Source organism: Terrapene carolina, unplaced genomic scaffold (genome assembly GCF_002925995.2).
Source record: "Terrapene carolina triunguis isolate 2854851 unplaced genomic scaffold, T_m_triunguis-2.0 Scaffold233, whole genome shotgun sequence".
NCBI classification, from domain to species: domain Eukaryota; kingdom Metazoa; phylum Chordata; order Testudines; family Emydidae; genus Terrapene; species Terrapene triunguis.
Window position 1 is genome coordinate 10,552,084 of NW_020664584.1, and position 20,565 is coordinate 10,572,648.

At 45.8% G+C, this 20,565-nt stretch overlaps 1 protein-coding gene across 1 annotated transcript in view; it reads right to left on the reverse strand.

Moving 5' to 3' along the window:
• SAMHD1 (SAM and HD domain containing deoxynucleoside triphosphate triphosphohydrolase 1) overlaps window positions 1-20,049 on the reverse strand; it is an 86,095-nt gene extending 66,046 nt beyond the window's left edge. The window contains exons 1-2 of the mRNA XM_026656788.2: window positions 19,812-20,049; window positions 13,487-13,553 (exon numbers count right to left, since the gene is read on the reverse strand). Coding sequence (XP_026512573.1) covers window positions 13,487-13,553; window positions 19,812-20,028 — 284 coding nt within the window. The 5' untranslated portion in view covers window positions 20,029-20,049. The remainder of the gene's footprint in view (window positions 1-13,486; window positions 13,554-19,811) is intronic.
• Between the last annotated feature and the right edge of the window lie 516 nt (window positions 20,050-20,565).

The window sequence follows — 20,565 nt, forward strand, 5'->3', positions numbered from 1 at the left end:
GCAACAGCTTACTGGAGGGCCGCACTCTACCAGTTATGTAGCTCAAGCTGGGTCCTTCATTCCTGCTACCTACCTCCAGCTGGGACTCCTTCCCCTGCTTCAGCCAGGCTTCCACAGTCATGTCCCACAGGGCCACGCAGTCCGCCCCTCCTCCAAACTGGGTCCTTCCCCCGCACTCTGGCGAGCCCCTCTTTCCCCACACAGGGGTGAGATGTATCCTAACTATTCATTTTCTGGAATTCATATTTTTAAACGTACATTATCTTTAGTTCCTCCACCCCAGGCCCCAGCTCCTATGGAGCGGCAGGGGAAGGAGCTCAGACACCCCAAGATTCCAGAACACACAGCAAGAAGGGAGATTGACTCAAACCCCTGAACAGCGCGTAGAGCTTCCCCAGATCCCAGCAAATACAGGGAAGGGGAGAATTCAGGGCTGACAGGTCCCCCTATTCCTAAGCCCCCAGCTAGCTTCTGCTATCTCTCACATTCTCCGACCCCTTCAGTCTTCTTCCCTCCTTCTCCACCAGTTCCTACCTCCTTTCCCTTCCAGTTCTATGAAATGGGTAGGTATATCTCTAAAATACCCTTACCCAAGCCCCCAACTCTTCTTCTCTTCCCTGTCACCCATTCCCATTTATCCCTGTTGAAATAATTTTCATAGTAAGTTTATTAATGTTTATCAAGACTCCGTTTCCACACCAGCACTTCTTTATTAGTTTATTGGTCACTTGGTGATGGTTACAACCAAAATATCAATATAAGAATATACAATATTATATTCTATATCCTAGCAATAATATAAGCATTGTCCAACATACATACAACAGGGTCAGGCCTGGGAGGTACATTCCCATCATTGTGTAACTCTAGATGGGTAAGGAAAACTTTGACAAAAGAAACCCCTAGAAAAACCTTGCTTTTTATACACTATAATACACATGTCATTGGCTAACATCCAATAACCAGCGAAGACAGTTGAGGCAATTTAGGGCTACACTCTGCTCTCTTCAAGGTTTTTTTCCTTTTCTCACTTTGCTATATTTTTCCCTAGCTACTGAACTAAACATTTATTTCTAAGCAAACTTATATAATCAATTATTTAGTGCACTTGGTATTCAGTTAACCATATTTCTTTTATTTCTATTGCTCAACCAAAACCTTAAATAAGATAATGCTGGTATTTAAAGGGCACTACAAATTTATAACAATCTTTCTCATGAGTTGCACAGGGCTTCAGCTTCCTCGACGATGGAATGCCGTTCCAGGAAGAAGAATTGCTGAGAACACATGGGGTTCCACCTACCAAGGAAGGGAAGAGAATCTTCAGATACAGACTGGCTAACCTAGTGAGGTGGGCTTTAAAGTAGGTTTGATGGATAGCAGACAAAAGCCCACAGATAAGTCCAGAACATGGACACATAGGTGAAGGATTGGAATCTGCGGGGGCAATCATAGCAGGGGCAAAGAAGAGTCAAAAGGAATAGAGGGGAAATCTAATGAACATCTTAGATATCTCTATACTGATACAAAAAGTATGGGGAATAAACAGAAAGAGCTAGAAATATTAGTGAATACTCAAAATCAAGGCCGGCTCCAGCTTTTTTGCCGCCCCAAGCAGCGAAGGGGGGGGGGGGGGGAGAAAGCCGCGATCGGCGGAACTTCGGTGGCAGCTCTACCGTGCCACTTCATTCTTCGGTGGCAATTCGGAGGCCAGTCCTTCCCTCCGAGGGACTGAGGGACCCGCCACCGAATTGCCGCCGAAGACCCGGACGTGCCGCACCTTTCCATTGGCCATCCCAAGCACCTGCTTCCTGCGGTGGTGTCTGGAGCCGGCCCTGCTCAAAATTATGACATAAGTGGCATCACAGAGACTTGCAGGGGGGATAATTCACTTGACTGGAGAATATTGCTATAGAAGAGTACAGCTTGTTCAGGAAGGAGAGGCAGGAAAAAAGGGAGGAAGTGTTGCGTTGTACATCAAAGATGTATACACTTGCACTGAGGTTGAGATAGAAGTTAGAGGCAGACCTGTTGAAAGTCTTGGGGTAAAGATAAAAGGAAAAACAAGGGTAATGTCATGACATGAGTAACCTACAACTGCTAGAAGCCTGGTATAATGATCTCAGCCCTAGTTTGATCTCTACCTGTGACCGAAGAAAGTTTTCCGGAATCTCTCAACTTTAAGAAAAGCTGGGTTGTTTATTTTCAGGTGCTGTATCTCAGGAGCCCCATGGTGAATGGTCCCAAATCTGAATCGCTAAAATAGAATTCCATGCCCCTAGGAGGGGCACCAAGTTTCAAGGAAATCTGTGGGGTTGTCTACACTTAAAACCCTTCAGCATTGCAGCTGCACCGCTGTAGCTCTTCAGTGAAGGGACTACCTTCAGAACCCTTCCCGTCAGCATAGGCAGTGTCTACACTGAAACATTACAGTGGTGCAACTGTAGTGTTTAAGTGTAGACAAGCCCTTAGAAGGATCAAGCTTTAAAGAGAAAACTGGTCTTAATCTAACTATAGCAAAGCTATAATAATGGATTTAAGAAGAGTTTTGAACAATGCAAAAAAGTACACTGACACCATCTTAGAGAGAGTAATTCTGCTTAGACAATAGTGTCATTGAGAAGGACCTCGGGGGTTATACAAGACAACGGAATGAAAAGGAGTTATCCAACACTATTTTTTAAAACACCATGTATAAACTCAGACTATCCTGAGTGAAACAGGCAACAATTAACATGCTGTATCTAGTAATAGTTAGAGGTGTACCATGTTCAGTTTAAGGCATGTCAAAAATTACATGAAAATTCAGGGAACGCTAAAATTGACTGGAAAAATAAGCCTATATGAGAAAAAGGTTAAGAGTTGGGCATGGTTAATCTGGAGAAAATAGCAGTGACAAGACACATGGTAACTATCTATCAACAGAAAAGGGCAGCTATAAAGAGGACAGGAACTAAAAAATCTGATTTGTAAATGAGACCTGAAATAACAGTTATGGGCTTAAACCTAAAGCAAAGAAAAGTTAAGTACAATTTAAGAAAGCTTGTCTCATGTCACCAAGTGTACCAAGGAAAGTAGTGGAGTTACCACAAGAAATACCCAAAGCTGAGACTTGATACTTGCCAGGGATAGTTCAGGATCCCATCACAATGCACAAGGAGGGCTAGAATATCTATCTACAAATCCCAGTCCAGCTCCAATGATTTCCATCAGGCTCAATCAACTGATACAGAAAGTAATATTCCAGTTCAGTGAGCAAAGTCAGAAGTGCCATCACTGCATTGGCTGCTTCAGAAAATAAAATCAGGCACAGATATAAAGTTACGATGTCAACGAATTAATGGCTCCTTGATAGGGATGATCAAAGATGCTGAAGGTTTCAAACCTATTATTTTATCAACTGAGATTTGCCAATTGTTATAGAACCTTCAGGTCCAATAGTCTGCCTCAGAGAATCCTGTGCTGAAGAGGAGCTAAAGGGTGGGGCAGGATACCCTTTGGTGTTCCTTTTCATCACAATGAAGCAAAAAATGCCTGAAACATTTTTCCTCCATTTATTTAAAAATACTGAACACGTCAGCCAGATGGCGGAGAAGCACACGGTAATTCTGTGGGTTCATTCTATACCATACAATCGTTAAATACAAACCTGTCCATAGTAGCACAAAAAAATTTTGCTAGATAAAAACATGTTCAAAACAACTCACTAACAAAGTTCTGGAAGAGCTGAGCATGAGGACTATGCTCAGGCATGGCTGTGCTGGCACTGTGGTAACTGGATTTTATGCTACAGTGTGAACAGGAATTTCCCCTTCTCATAGCATACTTGCAGTACAGGCTAGCCTCTCCCACAAGGAGAGTCTGAGCAAGGACAATTTGGATCTCAAGTGAATTTAAAAACAATCACATTAAAAACAAAAAATTATAGGCTCCCTCCTTCCAGGAGAAGCTGCTGATCTGACCTGACCCACATTCAAATATCCTAGAAATACTGCCTGGTCAGCAGAGGCAGCCCAAAACTGGAAATGAAAGCTGGTTTCTGAACTTGATTTTCTTTTAAATGCCAATGAAAGGCAGCTCTGCCTCTACTGCACTACAGAAAGAGCATCCAGAACTAATAACTTGCACCCTTCCCAAAGTGCAGCATGGGCACAACTGGCTGAGCAGAGCTGGAAGAAGAGTTCAGTGAAGTGATTGGCTGGGTGTCTTTAGTTACCCATTTCTTCTGCATGCCTGTGGAAACTAGTTTGCATATCAATTCCAGCTCAGCAGTCTCTCGTTGGAGTCTGTTTTTGAAGTTTTTCTGTTGTAAGATAGCCACCCGCAGGTCTGTCATTGAATGGCCAGATAGGTTAAAGTGTTCTCCCACTGGTTTTTGAGTATTATGATTCCTGATGTCAGATTTGTGTCCATTAATTCTTTTGCATAGAGACTGTCCGGTTTGGCCAATGTACATGGCCAACGAGAGACTGCTGAGCTGGAATTGATATGCAAACTAGACACAATCAACTCAGGATTGAATAAGGACTGGGAATGGCTGAGCCATTACAAACATTGAATCTATCTCCCCTTGTAAGTATTCTCACACTTCTTATCAAACTGTCTGTACTGAGCTATCTTGATTATCACTTCAAAATTTTTTTTCTCTTACTTAATTGGCCTCCCAGAGTTGGTAAGACAACTCCCACCTGTTCATGCTCTCTGTATGTGTGTATATATATCTCCTCAATATATGTTTCACTCTATATGCATCCGAAGAAGTGGGCTGTAGCCCACGAAAGCTTATGCTCTAATAAATTTGTTAGTCTCTAAGGTGCCACAAGTACTCCTGTTCTTTTTGCGGATACAGACTTAGGGTAGGTCAACACTACGGGATTAATCTGAATTTATATAATTCGAATTTGGGAAACAGATTGTATAAATTCGATTGTATGCGGCCACACTAAGCACATTAATTCGGCGGTGTGCGTCCATGTACCGGGGCTAGCGTCAATTTCTGGAGCGTTGCACTGTGGGTAGCTATCCCATAGCTATCCCATAGTTCCCGCAGTCTCCTCCGCCCATTGGAATTCTGGGTTGAGATCCCAATGCCTGATGGGTCCAAAAACATTGTCACGGGTGGTTCTGGGTATATCCTCCTCCCTCTCCAGGAACCAACGGCAGACAACCGTTTCGCGCCTTTTTCCTGGGTGAACAGTGCAGACGCCATACCACGGCAAGCATGGAGCCTGCTCAGCTCAAGACAGCAGTCATGAACACTGTAAATACCTCGCGCCTTATCGTGCAGTTTATGCTGAACAAGAACCTGGAAAACCAGGCGGCGAGGAGCAGGCTACAGCAGCGCGGCGACGAGAGCGATGAGGATATAGACATGGAATTTTATCGAACCGCGGGACCCGGTGCTTTGGAGATCATGCTGTTAATGGGGCAGGTTATAGGCATGGAACGCCGATTCTGGGCCCGGGAAACAAGCACAGACTGGTGGGACCGCATAGTGTTGCGGGTGTGGGACGATTCCCAGTGGCTGCGGAACTTTCGCATGCGTAAGGGCACTTTTATGGAACTTTGTGACTTGCTTTCCCCTGCCCTGAAGCGCCAGAATACCAAGATGAGAGCAGCCCTCACAGTTGAGAAGCGAGTGGCAATAGCCCTGTGGAAGCTTGCAACGCCAGACAGCTACCAGTCAGTCGGGAATCAATTTGGAGTGGGCAAATCTACTGTGGGGGCTGCTGTGATGCAAGTAGCCAAAGCAATCACTGAGGTGCTGCTACAAAAGCTAGTGACTCTGGGAGATGTGCAGGTCATAGTGGATGGCTTTGCTGCAATGGGATTCCCTAACTGTGGTGGGGCGATAGATGGAACCCACATCCCTATCTTGGCACCGGAGCACCAGGGTACCCAGTACATAAACCGCAAGGGGTACTTTTCAATGGTGCTGCAAGCACTTGTGGATCACAAGGGACGTTTCACCAACATCAACGCGGGCTGGCCGGGAAGGGTTCATGATGCTCGCGTCTTCAGGAACACTACTCTGTTTAAAGGGCTGCAGCAAGGGACTTACTTCCCGGACCAGAAACTGACCGTTGGGGATGTTGAAATGCCAATAGTTATTCTTGGAGACCCAGCCTACCCCTTAATGCCATGGCTCATGAAGCCATACACAGGCAGCCTGGACAGGAGTCAGGAGCTGTTTAACTACAGGCTGAGCAAGTGCAGAATGGTGGTAGAATGTGCATTTGGCCGTTTAAAAGGTCGCTGGCGATCGCTACTGACTCGCTCTGACCTCAGCCAAAGAAATCTCCCCATTGTTATTTCTGCTTTCTGTGTGCTCCACAATCTCTGTGAAAGTAAGGGGGAGACCTTTATGGCAGGGTGGGAGGCTGAGGCAAATCGCCTGGCTGCTGATTACGCGCAGCCAGACACCAGGGCGATTAGAAGAGCACACCAGGAAGCAGTGTGCATCAGAGAAGCTTTGAAAACCAGTTTCATGACTGGCCAAGCTACAGTGTGAAATTTCTGTTTGTTTCTCCTTCATGAAAACCCGCCCCCTTTATTGACTCATTCTCTGTAAGGAACCCACCCTCCCCCTTCCCCCAGCTTGCTTTCAAACCAAATAAAGTCACTATCGTTTAAAAATCATTTATTCTTTATTCATAGATTATAAAAAGAGGGAGGGAACCCGGGTGGGGTTTGGGAGGAGGGAAGGAAAAGGCCATTAAAAAATGGTGAAAAAAATGACAGCCTTTTGCTTGGGCTGTCCACTGGGGTGGAATGGGAAGGTGTACTGAGCCTCCCCCCCCCGCGTTCTTACACGTCTGAGTGAGGAGGCTATGGAACATGGGGAGGGGGGAGGGGGGTTATACAGGGGCTGTAGCGGCACTCTGTTATGAAAACCAGCCCCCTTTATTGACTCATTCATTCTTTGTAAGGAACCCACCCTCCCCGTTTAAAAATCATGTATTCTTTATTAAGTGATTATAAACATAGGGAAAGAACCAAGAAGGTAATCTGGGTGAGGTTTGGGAGGAGGATAGGAGGGAAGTAAAAGGCCACTGAACAAATTCAATATAATGACAGCCTTTTGGTTGGGCTGTCCACTGGGGTGGAGTGGGAGGGTGCACGGAGCCTCCCCCCCCCGCATTCTTACACGTCTGGGTGAGGGGGATATGGAACATGGTGAGGGGGGAGGGAGGTTATACAGCGGCTGCAGCGGCACTCTGTCATCCTGCTGCCATTCCTGAAGCTCCACCAGACGCCGGAGCATGTCCGTTTGCTCACGCAGCAGCCCCAGCGTTGCAGCCTGCCACCTCTCATCTCGAGCGTCCCTCAAGACCTCACGTTCACTGGCATCTTTCCTAAATTTAGATACAGTGTCCTTCCAACTCATTCAAATGAGCTCTTTCATTGCGGGTGGATTCCATTATTTCTGTGAACATGTCGTCTCGCGTCCTCTTTCTACGCCGCCTTATCTGAGATAGCCTTCGGGACGGAGGGAGGCTTGAAAAATTTGCAGCTGCTGGAGGGAGGGTTGAAAGAAAGGAGAGAAGTTTTTAAAATGATACATTTTACAGAACAATGCTTATACTCTTTCATGGTGAAAAACATTATTCACATTACATAGCACATGTGATTTCAGTACAAGGTCGCATTTTCCATCTTAATATTGAGTGCCTGTGGCTTTGGTGTTAGAGATCACAGACGCAGGTCCGGGCAACAGAATTCAGCTTGCAGGCAGCCATGGTAAGCCATTGTCTTTCGGCTTCTGCGCCCTCCTTTCCCACATATCAAGCAAAGCCTGTTGACTGCTGCGGTTTTCCTGTTAACCTTCAGCAGCAGAAAACAAACTAACCCCCCCCCCCATCCCCCCATCCAATTCTCTGGGATGATCGCTTTATCCCTCCCCCCACCGCGTGGCAGGTATCAGGGAAGATCCCTGCAGAAACCAAACTAACCCCCCCCGCCCCCTCCTCCTGCCATGAATTCCCTGGGATGATCAATGTACCCCTCCCCCCACCGCGTGGCTGGTAACAGGGAAGATCCCTGCTAGCCAAACGCGAAAAGCTCAGGGCCAATTCCACCCCCTGTGCTTGGCTAACTGCAGGGAAGGATTTCTTTTCAGCCACAGGCAAACAGCCCAGTAGGAATGGCCACCTCTGTCCCCTTAATTAAGTCCCCATATTTCAACCAGGTTACCATGAGCGATATCACTCTCCTGAGGATTACACAGCAAGATAAAGAACGGATGTTGCTTGAATGCCAGCAAACACCGGGACCATACGCTGCCAGGCTGTGTCAGGCAATGATACCAGATTACTTGCTGCAAGCATGGCGTGGTCAAGTGTCCTACCATGGAGGACGGAATAAGGCTGCACTGCCCAGAAACCTTGTGGCAAGGCTTTTGGAGTACCTCCAGGAGAGCTTCATGGAGATGTCCCTGGAGGATTTCCGCTCCATCCCCAGACACGTTAACAGACTTTTCCAGTAGCTGTACTGACCGCGAATGCATCCCAAGTCCTCAGGGCAAATTAATCATTAAAAAACGCTTGCTTTTAAACCATGTTTTATATTTTAAAAGGTAAACTCACCTGAGGTCCCTTCCATGGGGTCATGGTCTTGGCTACTGGCTTGGGAGGGTACTTCAGTCAGGCTGAGAAAAAGATCCTGGCTGTTGGGGAGAACGGAGTGCTGGGTGCTCTCTGCAAGCTCGTCCTCCTCCTCCTCTTCCCCATCCGCAGAATCCTCAGGTGTAGCTGATGAGACTATCCCCGACCCGGAATCCACGGTCACAGGTGGGGTAGTGGTGGCGGCCCCCCCTAGAATTGCATGCAGCTCGGCGTAGAAGCGGCATATCCGCGGCTCTGACCCGGAGCGACCGTTTGCCTCCTTTGTTTTTTGATAGGCTTGTCTGAGCTCTTTGACTTTCACGCGGCACTGATCTGAGTCCCTATTGTGGCCTCTCTCCATCATGCCCTTGGAGATTTTTTCAAAAGTTTTGGCATTTCGTCTCTTTGAACGAAGTTCTGCTAGCACTGAATCCTCTCCCCATATAGCGATCAGATCCAGTACCTCCCGTACGGTCCATGCTGGTGCTCTTTTTCGATTATCAGCCTGCATGGTTACCTGTGCTGATGAGCTGAGCAATCTGTGGTCACTTGTGCTCTCCACGCTGGGCAAACAGGAAATGAAATTCAAATTTTCCTGGGGCTTTTCCTGTCTACCTGGCCAGTGCATGCGAGTTCAGATTGCTGTCCAGAGCGGTCACAATGGTGCACTCTGGGACAGCTCCCGGAGGCCAATACCATCGAATTGCGGCCACACTAACCCTAATTCGAAATGACAAAATCGATTTTGGCGCTACTCCGCTCGTCGGGGTGGAGTACAGAAATCGATTTTAAGAGCCCTTTATTTCGAAATAAATGGCTCCATTGTGTGGACGGGTGCACGGTTAATTCGATTTAACGCGGCTAAATCCGATTTAAAGTCATAGTGTAGACCAGGCCTAACACGGCTGCTACTCTGAAATCTGAAGAATGTGTTAATCCAGCAGCAGAAAACCCATGAAGAGGAGAGAGAGGGAACAGGAGGGAAGAAACCTGATAGCATCAGGGATGTGAAAGTGAATTGAGGAAGGAGAGTGTGGTTTGTTTCTTTCCCCCTGGCCCATTTGCTTATTTTGTCCTTTACAAAAAAAACCATTCAGAAATGTCAAAATTAGTCTTCTCTTGTTTTGTAGAAGCATCTCGAAACATCTGAACCTTGTCTGTACTAGTCATAGCAGCAGTACTACTGCCTCTCTGCAGAAACACACTAAATCTGAGAGCATAGATTACTCATGTAGAGTGTTTGGGGCTAAAGACCAGAGTTTATAATGTAAAAGCAAACAGGAAAAAAGCTTTCCTCCACCATTCAATACAGCTACCCCCAAAACTGGGTGAGCAGAGCTGGAGTAAATGCAGCTGGAGAGCATACACCTAACTACCAGTATGTGTTGCCAACCAAGGGGGTGCAGAGTTACGGTTGCATGGGCATGTATTTCTTGGTTTTCACAAGTTTGATTTTTGCTGAATTTGACATTTTGGGAGGGCACAAGCTATCACCAGCCAAATTTACCTACAGTAATGTAGTTTTTTTACCAATTATTATGAATAAGGTGCTGTGGCTGCTAATCACCAAAAGCCAAGGTGAAAGAATTTAAATCTGCTTTTGTCTTTTTACTAAGACTTGTTTCTGATAACAAAAGAAAACACGAGTCACAAAGAAGAAGCATAAGGAGATTGTGCCCTAGCAGGAAAGGACTTCTTATAAAACTACATAATATAGCATTCATTTCTCCTAGACACTGAATTGGAGACTGGGGCCTGATCTACACATACCTCTACAAAAGCTATAACTTTTTTTGTTTAAGAAGGTGATTTTTTTATGGAAATACTTATACCAATACAAGCCATACTGTGGAGGTAGTTATGCTGGTATAAGGTGGCTTATATTGGTACAGCCTATTCCCCTTCCTAGATAAGATTAAGGACTTGTCTACACAGTAAAGTTTAACCAGGTTTTTGTCCCCTTTTTTTTTTTTTTTTTTAAACACAAAAAACCTGTGAGAAAAACAGTGGTAAATTTGCAAGTTAAGCACTCAAGTTAGGAAGTGCCAGAATTAGGGTGCTAATGCAACCAAATTCACCTTTCTTGAACTACAGAACCATTATAATTACATGATCACATACTACTTTTTCCACAGGACTCCTACCTCATTCCATGCAAAGAATGGAAAGTGTTCACTGGTAAGGCAGTTACATGTTGCCCTGGAGAACTGGATTCTATCCCTGCCTCTGCCACAGAGTTCCTATGTGATGCTAATCAAGACCACTTTTACAGGTGGTCACTCAGTGCATTCATTTTCTGAAGGCCTTCCTCATTTCCTGGGTTTTCTCCTTGTTGTTCAGTGCATGGCTTCAGGCTTTATTTACTGCACACTCTTCAAATCTTACTCTGAAGATAGCATTATTAGTTTCCTCATGGACTTTTCTCTGGTGCTTATCACTATAGTATCTGAGTCCTGCACAAATATTAATTGATTTTCACAACACTCTTTGAGGTGAAGAGTTGGTATTATCCCCCATTTTATAGATGGGGCAGAGAGATTAAGGTCAAAACTGTCCACTAATTTTGGGTGCCTAATTTGAGTTACCCAAGACCTGATTTTTCAGAGAACTAGGAATTAGTGTGTTCAACACCTAACTCCCAGTGACTGCAGTTTCAGGTGTGAGTGCTCAGCACTTCTGCAAATCAGACGCAAGGGTCTCAAATCAGGCACCAGATGAGGATCACACAGTGAGCACCTGTGAACAGTTTGGTATAAGTCACTTGCCCAGCACCACACAGGAACTCTGTGGCAGAGGGAGAGATAGAATCCCATTCTCCAGGGAAGTACTCAACTGACTAACTTTGAGACCATCTCATTGCTGTAATCCTCAGCCTCATTCATTACACACTTTCCAACTTCAGTAAGAAATGAAGTAGGGGTCTTACAGACAACAGCCTCCTTTACAGTATAAACCTGATTCATCCGCAGAACAGATCCTGCCTGTTCACTGAATGAGCAGGGATCCTATGAAAAAAAAAAATGTGATCATGTAACTAAAGATTCTCAGTTCGTAAAGTGCTTTGAGATCCTGGAATTACAAAGGTGTTATATTAATGCAAAGTACAATCAGTGTATATCAAGGTGTTGTTCGGATGCACAAATAACTTTAAAGTCAGTTTTGTATTTAATCGAGTGTTAAATTCTAATTTAATATTCATAGACAATATTCATAGAGTATCAGGGTTGGAAGGAACCTCCGGAGGTCATCTAGTCCAACCCCCTGCTCTAAAGGAGGACCAATCCCCAGACAGATTTTTGCCCCAGATCCCTAAATGGCCCCACCCCATTTGTTTAATGAATGCTGTCCACTAGCCACCCCATTTAAACATGCCTCCTAAAGTTTGCACCCTCTCCGCTGAGCCAGCCATACACATGGAATATACCAGCATCCCCACACTTGATAATATACATACAAGTATACCTCTACCCCAATATAACGCGGTCCTCGGGAGCCAAAAAAATCTTACAGTGTTATAGGTGAAACCACGTTATATCGATCTTGCTTTGGCCTCGAGCATTTCCGTTAGTAGTAGTCAGCAAATCAAGCTGGGTAGGGAAGGCTGTGCCTCCCCAAATAGCCTGGCCCCACCCCCTATCCGACCCCCCACCTACTTCCTGACCCATCCAACCCCACCGCTCCTTGTCCCCTGACTACCCCCTCCAGAGACCCCACCCCCTAAGCCCCCCTGCTCCTTGTCCTCTGACCGCCCCCTCCAGAGACCTCCCCATCCCTAATTACCCCCAGGACCCCACCCAACCCCCCTGCTCCAACCCCTATCCACACCCCTGCCCCCTACAGGCCCCCCAGGACTCCCACACCCTATCCAATGCCCCCGTTCCCCGTCCCCTGACCGCCCCACCCCCAGAACCTCCGAACCATCCAACCCCCCCCTGCTTCCCATCCCCTGACCGCACCCCGAGACCCTCTGCCCCTTATCCAATCCCTCGGCCCCAGCCCGGCACCCTTAACACGCTGCTCAGAGCAGCATATCGGAGCCAGACACGCTGACGCCCTGATCCGCTGGACCGTGCAGCCCTCCTCCCCCACCCCCACCCCCAGAGCGCTGCTTTACCGCGTTATATCTGAATTTGTGTTATATCGGGTTGCATTATATTGGCGTAGAGGTCTACAAACGAATAACCCAAATTATGTTCCAGTTATCTCCGTATGCATCTTTAACCTGTTCTTCTTGCAAATGTTTTTCACATCTCTTTTATAATAGTTGTGATAGTTATACATTCTGCCATAGGGCACAATATTACCCCCAAATAACGCAACAGTCGCAGAACAAAGCCAGCTGCACATAAAATGACATCCTCAATCAGTTTTTAGCTCTGTTTAACAATTGGCTCATATACCTCTTTTCAAATAATTACAACCCCTATTTTTGATCAAGAAGTATTTTATAAAATGTACACACTTTTACACATCACTCCAAGAAATGAAACACCTTGATATGCTAACAGGCTGACAGCCTTGACATGAATACCTGAAATTACCTCTTATTTGCTATTGTGTGAGCTAACCAAGACAAGATACTGAAATATCACACCACAGGAATCAAAAGGACAACATTTGCAATGAATCACCTGATGACTTTTCTTCCCCAAGATGTAGTATTAAACCCTGGTTAGTTTCAGTGAAGATCAGCACCAACAGATCCTTTATACCACCGCCATCGTTTTTGTTTAAGGCATAGACAAAACTTAGGACAGTTAAACAAAGCCAATGATGAGAAATAAAGATCCCAGAGTTATTAAATGACCAAAATTTCTCAGACAGGAAACGTTCTCAAAAATTCACTTAGCTCATGTTACTATATCAGTAAAAGTTGTTCTTACCCAACTCCTAGGTCTTTAAGTTCAGATTTAGTGAGGTAAGGCAGCACTGCCCCGGTGATCTGATTTTCTGAAGAGTTAAAGGAACAACTGTTACTTCTAGGCTTTCGCATAAGTATTTAAGCTTCTGGAATACTTTACAATGGAAGTATTTACGCATTGCTGTCTAACATTTACTTTAATTTAGCTAAATAATCCACTTTATAATAGGATCCTCCTAAAATATCCAGATCTCATTTATGAACCACATGTAGGATGAGATTTCAGATCTTGACATCTGAAACAAGTGCCTCCACTTCAGTTTTACTAAAGCTCTAAGTTCTTGAGGGAAAAAAAATCATATTCATATGCAGTTAAGCAACAATGATAGTGTCCAGCCTTGGTCAAATCAAAACTCCAGATAAGGTCAAAATTGTAAGATTTGTAAAGTATTTTCTAATATAGTTATTACATTTTCTAAAAGTTCCCCATTTATAATGCCGCACACAATATCCTTTTCACCCATTTGTTACTTTATTTTAAAAATTCACTTAGCAAAACATTTGGCCCTCAATGTTAGACAGAGCCTAAATTCATATACAAATTAATCAGCAACAAGGAGTATTTTGACCAACATCAACAATGGAAGTCGTGGGAGCTTTAGATTAACAGAAAAATCAAAAAACCTAGAGTCTGTATTGTTGAATTATTAAGTATTACACATTTCCATAATGTTTACATTATGGTAGTGTCCAGAGGCTATTTGGGATCAGGGCCTTGTTGGCCCTGAACACACAGAGGTAGATTCCAGTCCCCAAAACCTTACAATCTAAGTGGACAAGCAACATACAAAGGCAGACAAAGAAACAATTTTTTTTACATACATCTGGTTTTTTTAGGAATCATTAAAAAGGGGATAGAGAATAAGACTGAGAATATATTATTGCCCTCATATAAATCAATGGTACGCCCTCATCTTGAATACTGCGTACAGATGTGGTCTCCTCATCTCAAAAAAGATATACTGGCACTAGAAAAGGTTCAGAAAAGGGCAACTAAAATGATTAAGGGTTTGGAACGGGTCCCATATGAGGAGAGATTAAAGCGGCTAGGACTCTTCAGCTTGGAAAAGAGGAGACTAAGGGGGGATATGATAGAGGTATATAAAATCATGAGTGATGTGGAGAAAGTGGATAAGGAAAAGTTATTTACTTATTCCCATAATACAAGAACTAGGGGTCATCAAATGAAATTAATAGGCAGCAGGTTTAAAACAAATAAAAGGAAGTTCTTCTTCACGCAGCGCAGAGTCAACTTGTGGAACTCCTTACCCGAGGAGGTTGTGAAGGCTAGGACTATAACAGAGCTTAAAAGAGAACTGGATAAATTCATGGTGGTTAAGTCCATTAATGGCTATTAACCAGGGCGGGTAAGGAATGGTGTCCCTAGCCTCTGTCTGTCAGAGGGTGGAGATGGATGGCAGGAGAGAGATCACTTGATCATTGCCTGTTAGGTTCACTCCCTCTGGGGCACCTGGCATTGGCCACTGTCGGTAGACAGGATACTGGGCTAGATGGATCTTTGGTCTGACCCGGTATGGCCTTTCTTATGTTCTTATGTTTTGCTTTGCATAAATATGTAATTAACTATCAACTTTCCTCAATTGCCCCTCAGACTAGCCATCGTATATTGGCTGTTTTATTGCAACATATTTCTTGTGGTAAAAGTAGATCCTGAGAAGGGAAGGGAAAAGAAGAGAATGAATAGTAACTCTATAGACTAGCCTGGGAGGTGGCATTCCAAGTAAAAGAGGTGATGTCAAAGAAAGCACAGAGATGCTTATGGAAGAACAGACAAGTAGATGGTCCAGGCTGGGAAAACTGGTAGAGTGGAGTTCAATACAATGAGAGGATTAGATAAACTCTTCAACACTATGTTTAAGGATCACCATATAAAACCCTAAAACAGAACAGTAAGAATAAAGCTATGAAGGGCCTTGAAAGTTAAGGCAAGAAGCTTGACTTTAACATAATGGAAGAGTATTGTGTTTGCATGTTGATGTAGCTGTGTTGGTTCCAGGCTGTCAGAGAGACAAGGTAATATTTTTTATTGGACCAAATTCTGTTAGTGAAAGAGACAAGCTTTTGGTAAGGTATTCAAAGAGGTTGGTGTGATCAGAGCAACAAGCAGTGAAGGTGAAATCAGCACAAACATCAAGGGTTAGGCCTAGTCTGCACACTGAGTTTGTGCCAGTATAACGACATCAGTTAGGGGGTGTGATTTTTTTACTGATTAATACTGGTACAACCCGTAGGGCTTGTCTACACTACCAAGTTTTGTTGACAAAACTTATGTCAACACCGAAGAGTCGACAAAACAAAAATTGCCAAAGGGTGTTCACACTTGCTCCCTCTGTCAACAAACCATGTCCACACTGGGGACACCATCATCGACAGGGTAAGCAATGTACCGTAGGTATGTATCCCACAGAGCAGTGTTGTGGGAAAGAAGAGCTGATCCCTGCGCATCTTGGGATTCTCTCCGAGTTCTCCCACAGCCCCCTCAGCTACCGAAAGCAGCATCAGGAGTAGCTCTGTGAGCTCTCCGTGCTGAGGAATGGCAAAGCAGCATAGCAGTCTGTCCCCCTCCCCCTGCAGCAGCAGTCTGCCTGCTAGTGTGTTCCTAGTGCCAGGCAGAACAGGAGCATTCCAATGATTTGCTCTTGGTTTGTTCCCCAAAGGGAGCAGCACACAGATACTTCCTTGAGCTTTGAAAAGGGAGGGGTGCCCGCCTGCAGGGCAGCAGAGCTCAAAACATTGAACAGAGCAATCAGGGCAGGCATTGTGGGATACTGGCGGAAGCCAGTTCTGTCCACAAAACAATCAGCAGTGTCTACACTGGCTCTTTGTCAACAATAAAAAGGGAAAAGAAAAGACAAAAGTCTCTCATAGGGGTGGAAGTTTTTTGTTGCCAAAACTGGGTGGTTTTTTGCAACAAAAGTCCCATTGTACTGTGTACGGTCTTGCTGTTTTGTTGCCAAAAGGCAGTTTTGGGGGACAAAACTTGCCAGTGTAGACAAGCCCTTAGTGCGGACGCTGTTATACTGGTATAACTTATTCATCTTCCTGTATTGGAATAACTATATTGGGATAAAATACTTTACCATCGATATATCTGTACCAAGACCGGGGGGGGGGGGGGGGTACAACTTTAACTATAACCGTGAAGTTAAAGTGGTACAACTTCCTAGTGTAGACATTGCCTCAGGCCAGGAATTTAGATCAACTCAGCTACATCGCTCAGGAGAGAGAAAAATCCACCTCCAAGTGATGTAGTTAAACTGATTTAAATCCTGGTGTAGACGGGGGTAGGTCGATGGACGAATTCTTCCATCGACCGAGTTACCACTTCTTGAGAAGGGAGATTAATTACAGTGACCCTTGCTGTAGTACAGGGGTTCTCAAACTGGGGGTCGGGACACATCAGGGAGTTGCGACGTCATTACAAGGGGGGTCGTGAGCTGTCAACCTCCACCCTAAACCCCGCTTGCCTCCAGCATTTATAATGGTGTTAAATATATTAAAAACAGGTGTTTAATTTATTAGGCTTGCAATGTGAAAGGGGTCGCCAGTAAAAAAGTTTGAGACCCACTGCTGTAGTAAGTATCTACACTGAAGTGCTACAGCTTTAGGGCTGCAGCATTTCTAGTGAAAAGAGAGCTTCAATTTAGAAAGAAAATGCAGATACTCTACTCAAACTACAAACTCAGGGTAACTGGATATTTCTCTTAAAGATATCATCAGTAAAAGGTCTGGTCTATACTAGAAAATTAGGTCATAACCATGTCACTCAGGGGTGTGAAAAACCCACACCCATGAATGACATAGTTAAGCTGACAAATCCATGTCAGACAGCACTTGGTTGCCCGAATAATTCTTCCACTGACCTAGCTACCGTTTCTCAGGGAGGCGAATTACCTATGCCACCAGCAGAACCCCTCCCATCGGCATGTGTAGTCTCTACACTGAAGCACTAAAGTGGCACAGCTGCGCCTGTGTAGCGTTTTAAGTGTAAAAAAAAAAAAAAATCAACGTTAGTTATTTAAATTGATATTGGGCTTAATACCCCCACAAAAAAACTGGAGGAGTTCACATTTCTCAAGGCTATTGCCTCAGGCTGCCTACAGACTCAGAAGGAAAACAATTCTTTAGCTGCATTTGGAAGATTTTACTAAGGCCTGATCTACACTACAGAGTTAGGTCAACATAAGGCAGTTTACATCGACCTAACTCTGTAAGCATCTACACTAAAATGTAGCTCCCACCAACGTAACTCACCCACTATGCTGACTTAATAACTCCATCTCTGCAAGAGGCAGAAGGGCATTGCTGCCACATGATGGCGTACATTGGCCAAACCAGACAGTCTCTACGCAAAAGAATAAATGGACACAAATCTGATATCAGGAATCCTAACATTCAAAAACCAATAGGAGAACACTTCAATCGCTTGTGAGTAAAAACCTCACTTCTTCAGATTGCATCTGAAGAAGTGAGGTTTTTACCCACGAAAGCTTATGCCCAAATAAATCTGTTAGTCTTTAAGGTGCCACCAGACTCCTTGTTGTTTTTGTAGATACAGACTAACACGGCTACCCCCTGATACTTGACTTCAATCTCTCTGGTCACGCAATAACAGACTTTAAAGTGGCAATTCTTCAACAAAAAAACTTCCAAAACAGACTCCAATGTGAAGCGGCAGAATAGGAATTAATTTGCAGACTAGATACCATCAGATTAGGCCTGAATAAAGAATAGGAGTGGTTGGGTCAATACAAAACCTAAACTTAATTTCCCCAATACTAATCTCTCCCTACTGTTACTCACACCTTCTTGTCAACTGTCTGTAATGGGCCACTCTCTTACCACTTCAAAAGTTATTTCTCCTCCTTTGGTATCCTGCTGTTAATTGATTTATCTTGTTAGACTGACTTAATACTTGGTAAAGCAACCCACATCCTTTCATGTATTTATACCTGCTGCTGTATCTTTTACTTCATACATCTGATGAAGTGTTTCAGAGTAGCAGCTGTGTTAGTCTGTATCCGCAAAAAGAACAGGAGTACTTGTGGCACCTTAAAGACTAACAAATTTATTTGAGCATAAGCTTTCGGGGGCTAAAACCCACTTCAACAGATGCATGCAGTGGAAAATACAGTAGGAGGATATATATATACACACACAGAGAGAGAACATGAAACAATGGGTGTTACCATACACACTAGAGTGATCAGTTAAGGTGAGCTATTACCAGCAGGGGAGGGGAAAAAAAACTTTTTGTAGTGGTAACCAAAATGGCCCATTTCCAGCAATTGACAAGAAGGTGTGAGGAACAAACAGTAGGGGGGGGAAGAATAAACATGGGGAAATAGTTTTACTTTGTGTAATGACCCATCCACTCCCAGTCTTTATTCAAGCCTAATTTAATGGTGTCCAATTTGCAAATCAATTCCAATTCAGCAGTCTCTCGTTGGAGTCTGATGAAGTAGGTTCTAGCCCACGAAAGCTTATGCCCAAATAAATTTGTTAGTCTCTAAGGTGCCACAAGGACTCCTTGGGTTTTTCTTAGGTCGGTCAGTGTCACTGTAGATACTGCATTGCTGAGATCCACTGTTGCTGCCTTTCAGAAGCCTTCCCACAATGCCTTACACTGACCATAAAATTAGTGCAAGCACTCCTGGTGAGGACAAGCACTAACAACACAAGAAGCACAGTGTGGGCATGCAAAAGTCATTTAATTACTGTGGTGGCTGGACATCGACATAACTTAGGTAGACTTAATTTTGTACTATAGGACTTGCCCTAGACAACTTTAAACGTCAGTTTAAATCACACAGAAACTAATGGAGCCCAGTATAGCTCCATCAGCGTGCCCAATCCTGGCTAACATCAAGCCCTATATATATATATGGTGTGTAATAGCAATATGCAAAGAAAGCCCGGCGCTCGCGAAGATCTGGTACGGGTTGTTTTCTCTGGGGGGTTTCCCTGTGGCTCCAGCACAGTAAGAAGTAACAAGTCACATAGGGCCGGACACAGGCTTGGAGCACTGAGCCAAACGTTGCCTGGGTGGGAACGGAGAGCGGCCGGCGCTGTCTGGTTTCTAATCGAAGGGCTCAGGCAGAGACACCGCGCCGCGGCGAGCTCCACCCAGCGCCACCCTCCGCCCAGCTGGGCTGGCGGCTCCCCGAGCCCGCCCGACTCCCCGCGCCCACTGCGCCCCTCCGCCCGCAACACCAGCCGAGCGGCCCCCCAGACCTCCCCCAGGGTCCAGCCGCCCCGGGCGGTACCTCGGAAGCAGCGCAGCAGGCCGGGCTCGCTAAAGCCGTTGCGGCAGAGGAAGTCGCAGACCTGCTCGGTGCCCCAGTGCCGCGGGTGGGGCCCCTCCGGGCCCATGGCCCACCCGGCGCAGACCCGCTTCTCGGGGGTGCAGAACCCATCGGGCGGGCTGGCGGGCCGACCACGCTTGGCGACGCCTCCGGCCACTGCGGCCCCGCTCCGGCTCATCGCCACAGCCGCCGGCTCCAGCCCGACTACCCCCCGCGCAGGCGCGCAAGGCGCCCTCGCTCGCGCTCACCAGGGCCGACAGGCGGGCCCAGCCTATTGTCGCGACTTCCGCCTGTCCCCGCCCGGGGGAGGGGCAAGGCCGCCAGCACGGCCGGGACCGTTCGGAATGGGGGGCGTCAGGGCGCGCTGTGCTCGACTCCGCCTCGTTCGTCGTCGCAGCGATCGACACCCCCACGTCACCGACAGTCCCCACGTCACCGACACCCAACCCCCTCAGTCAGTGACACCCTCGGTCACTCACACCCCCTTCACCTCTCAGTCACCGACACCCCCCTCCTGACACTCCCTGCCCACCCTGCCTCACGCTCCTCAGTCCCCGACACCCCCCTCCTGACACTCCCTGGCCACCCTGCCTCACACTCCTCAGTCACCGACACCCCCCTCCTGACACTCCCTGGCCACCCTGCCTCACACGCCTCAGTCCCCGACACCCCCCTCCTGACAGTACCTGGCCACCCTGCCTCACACTCCTCAGTC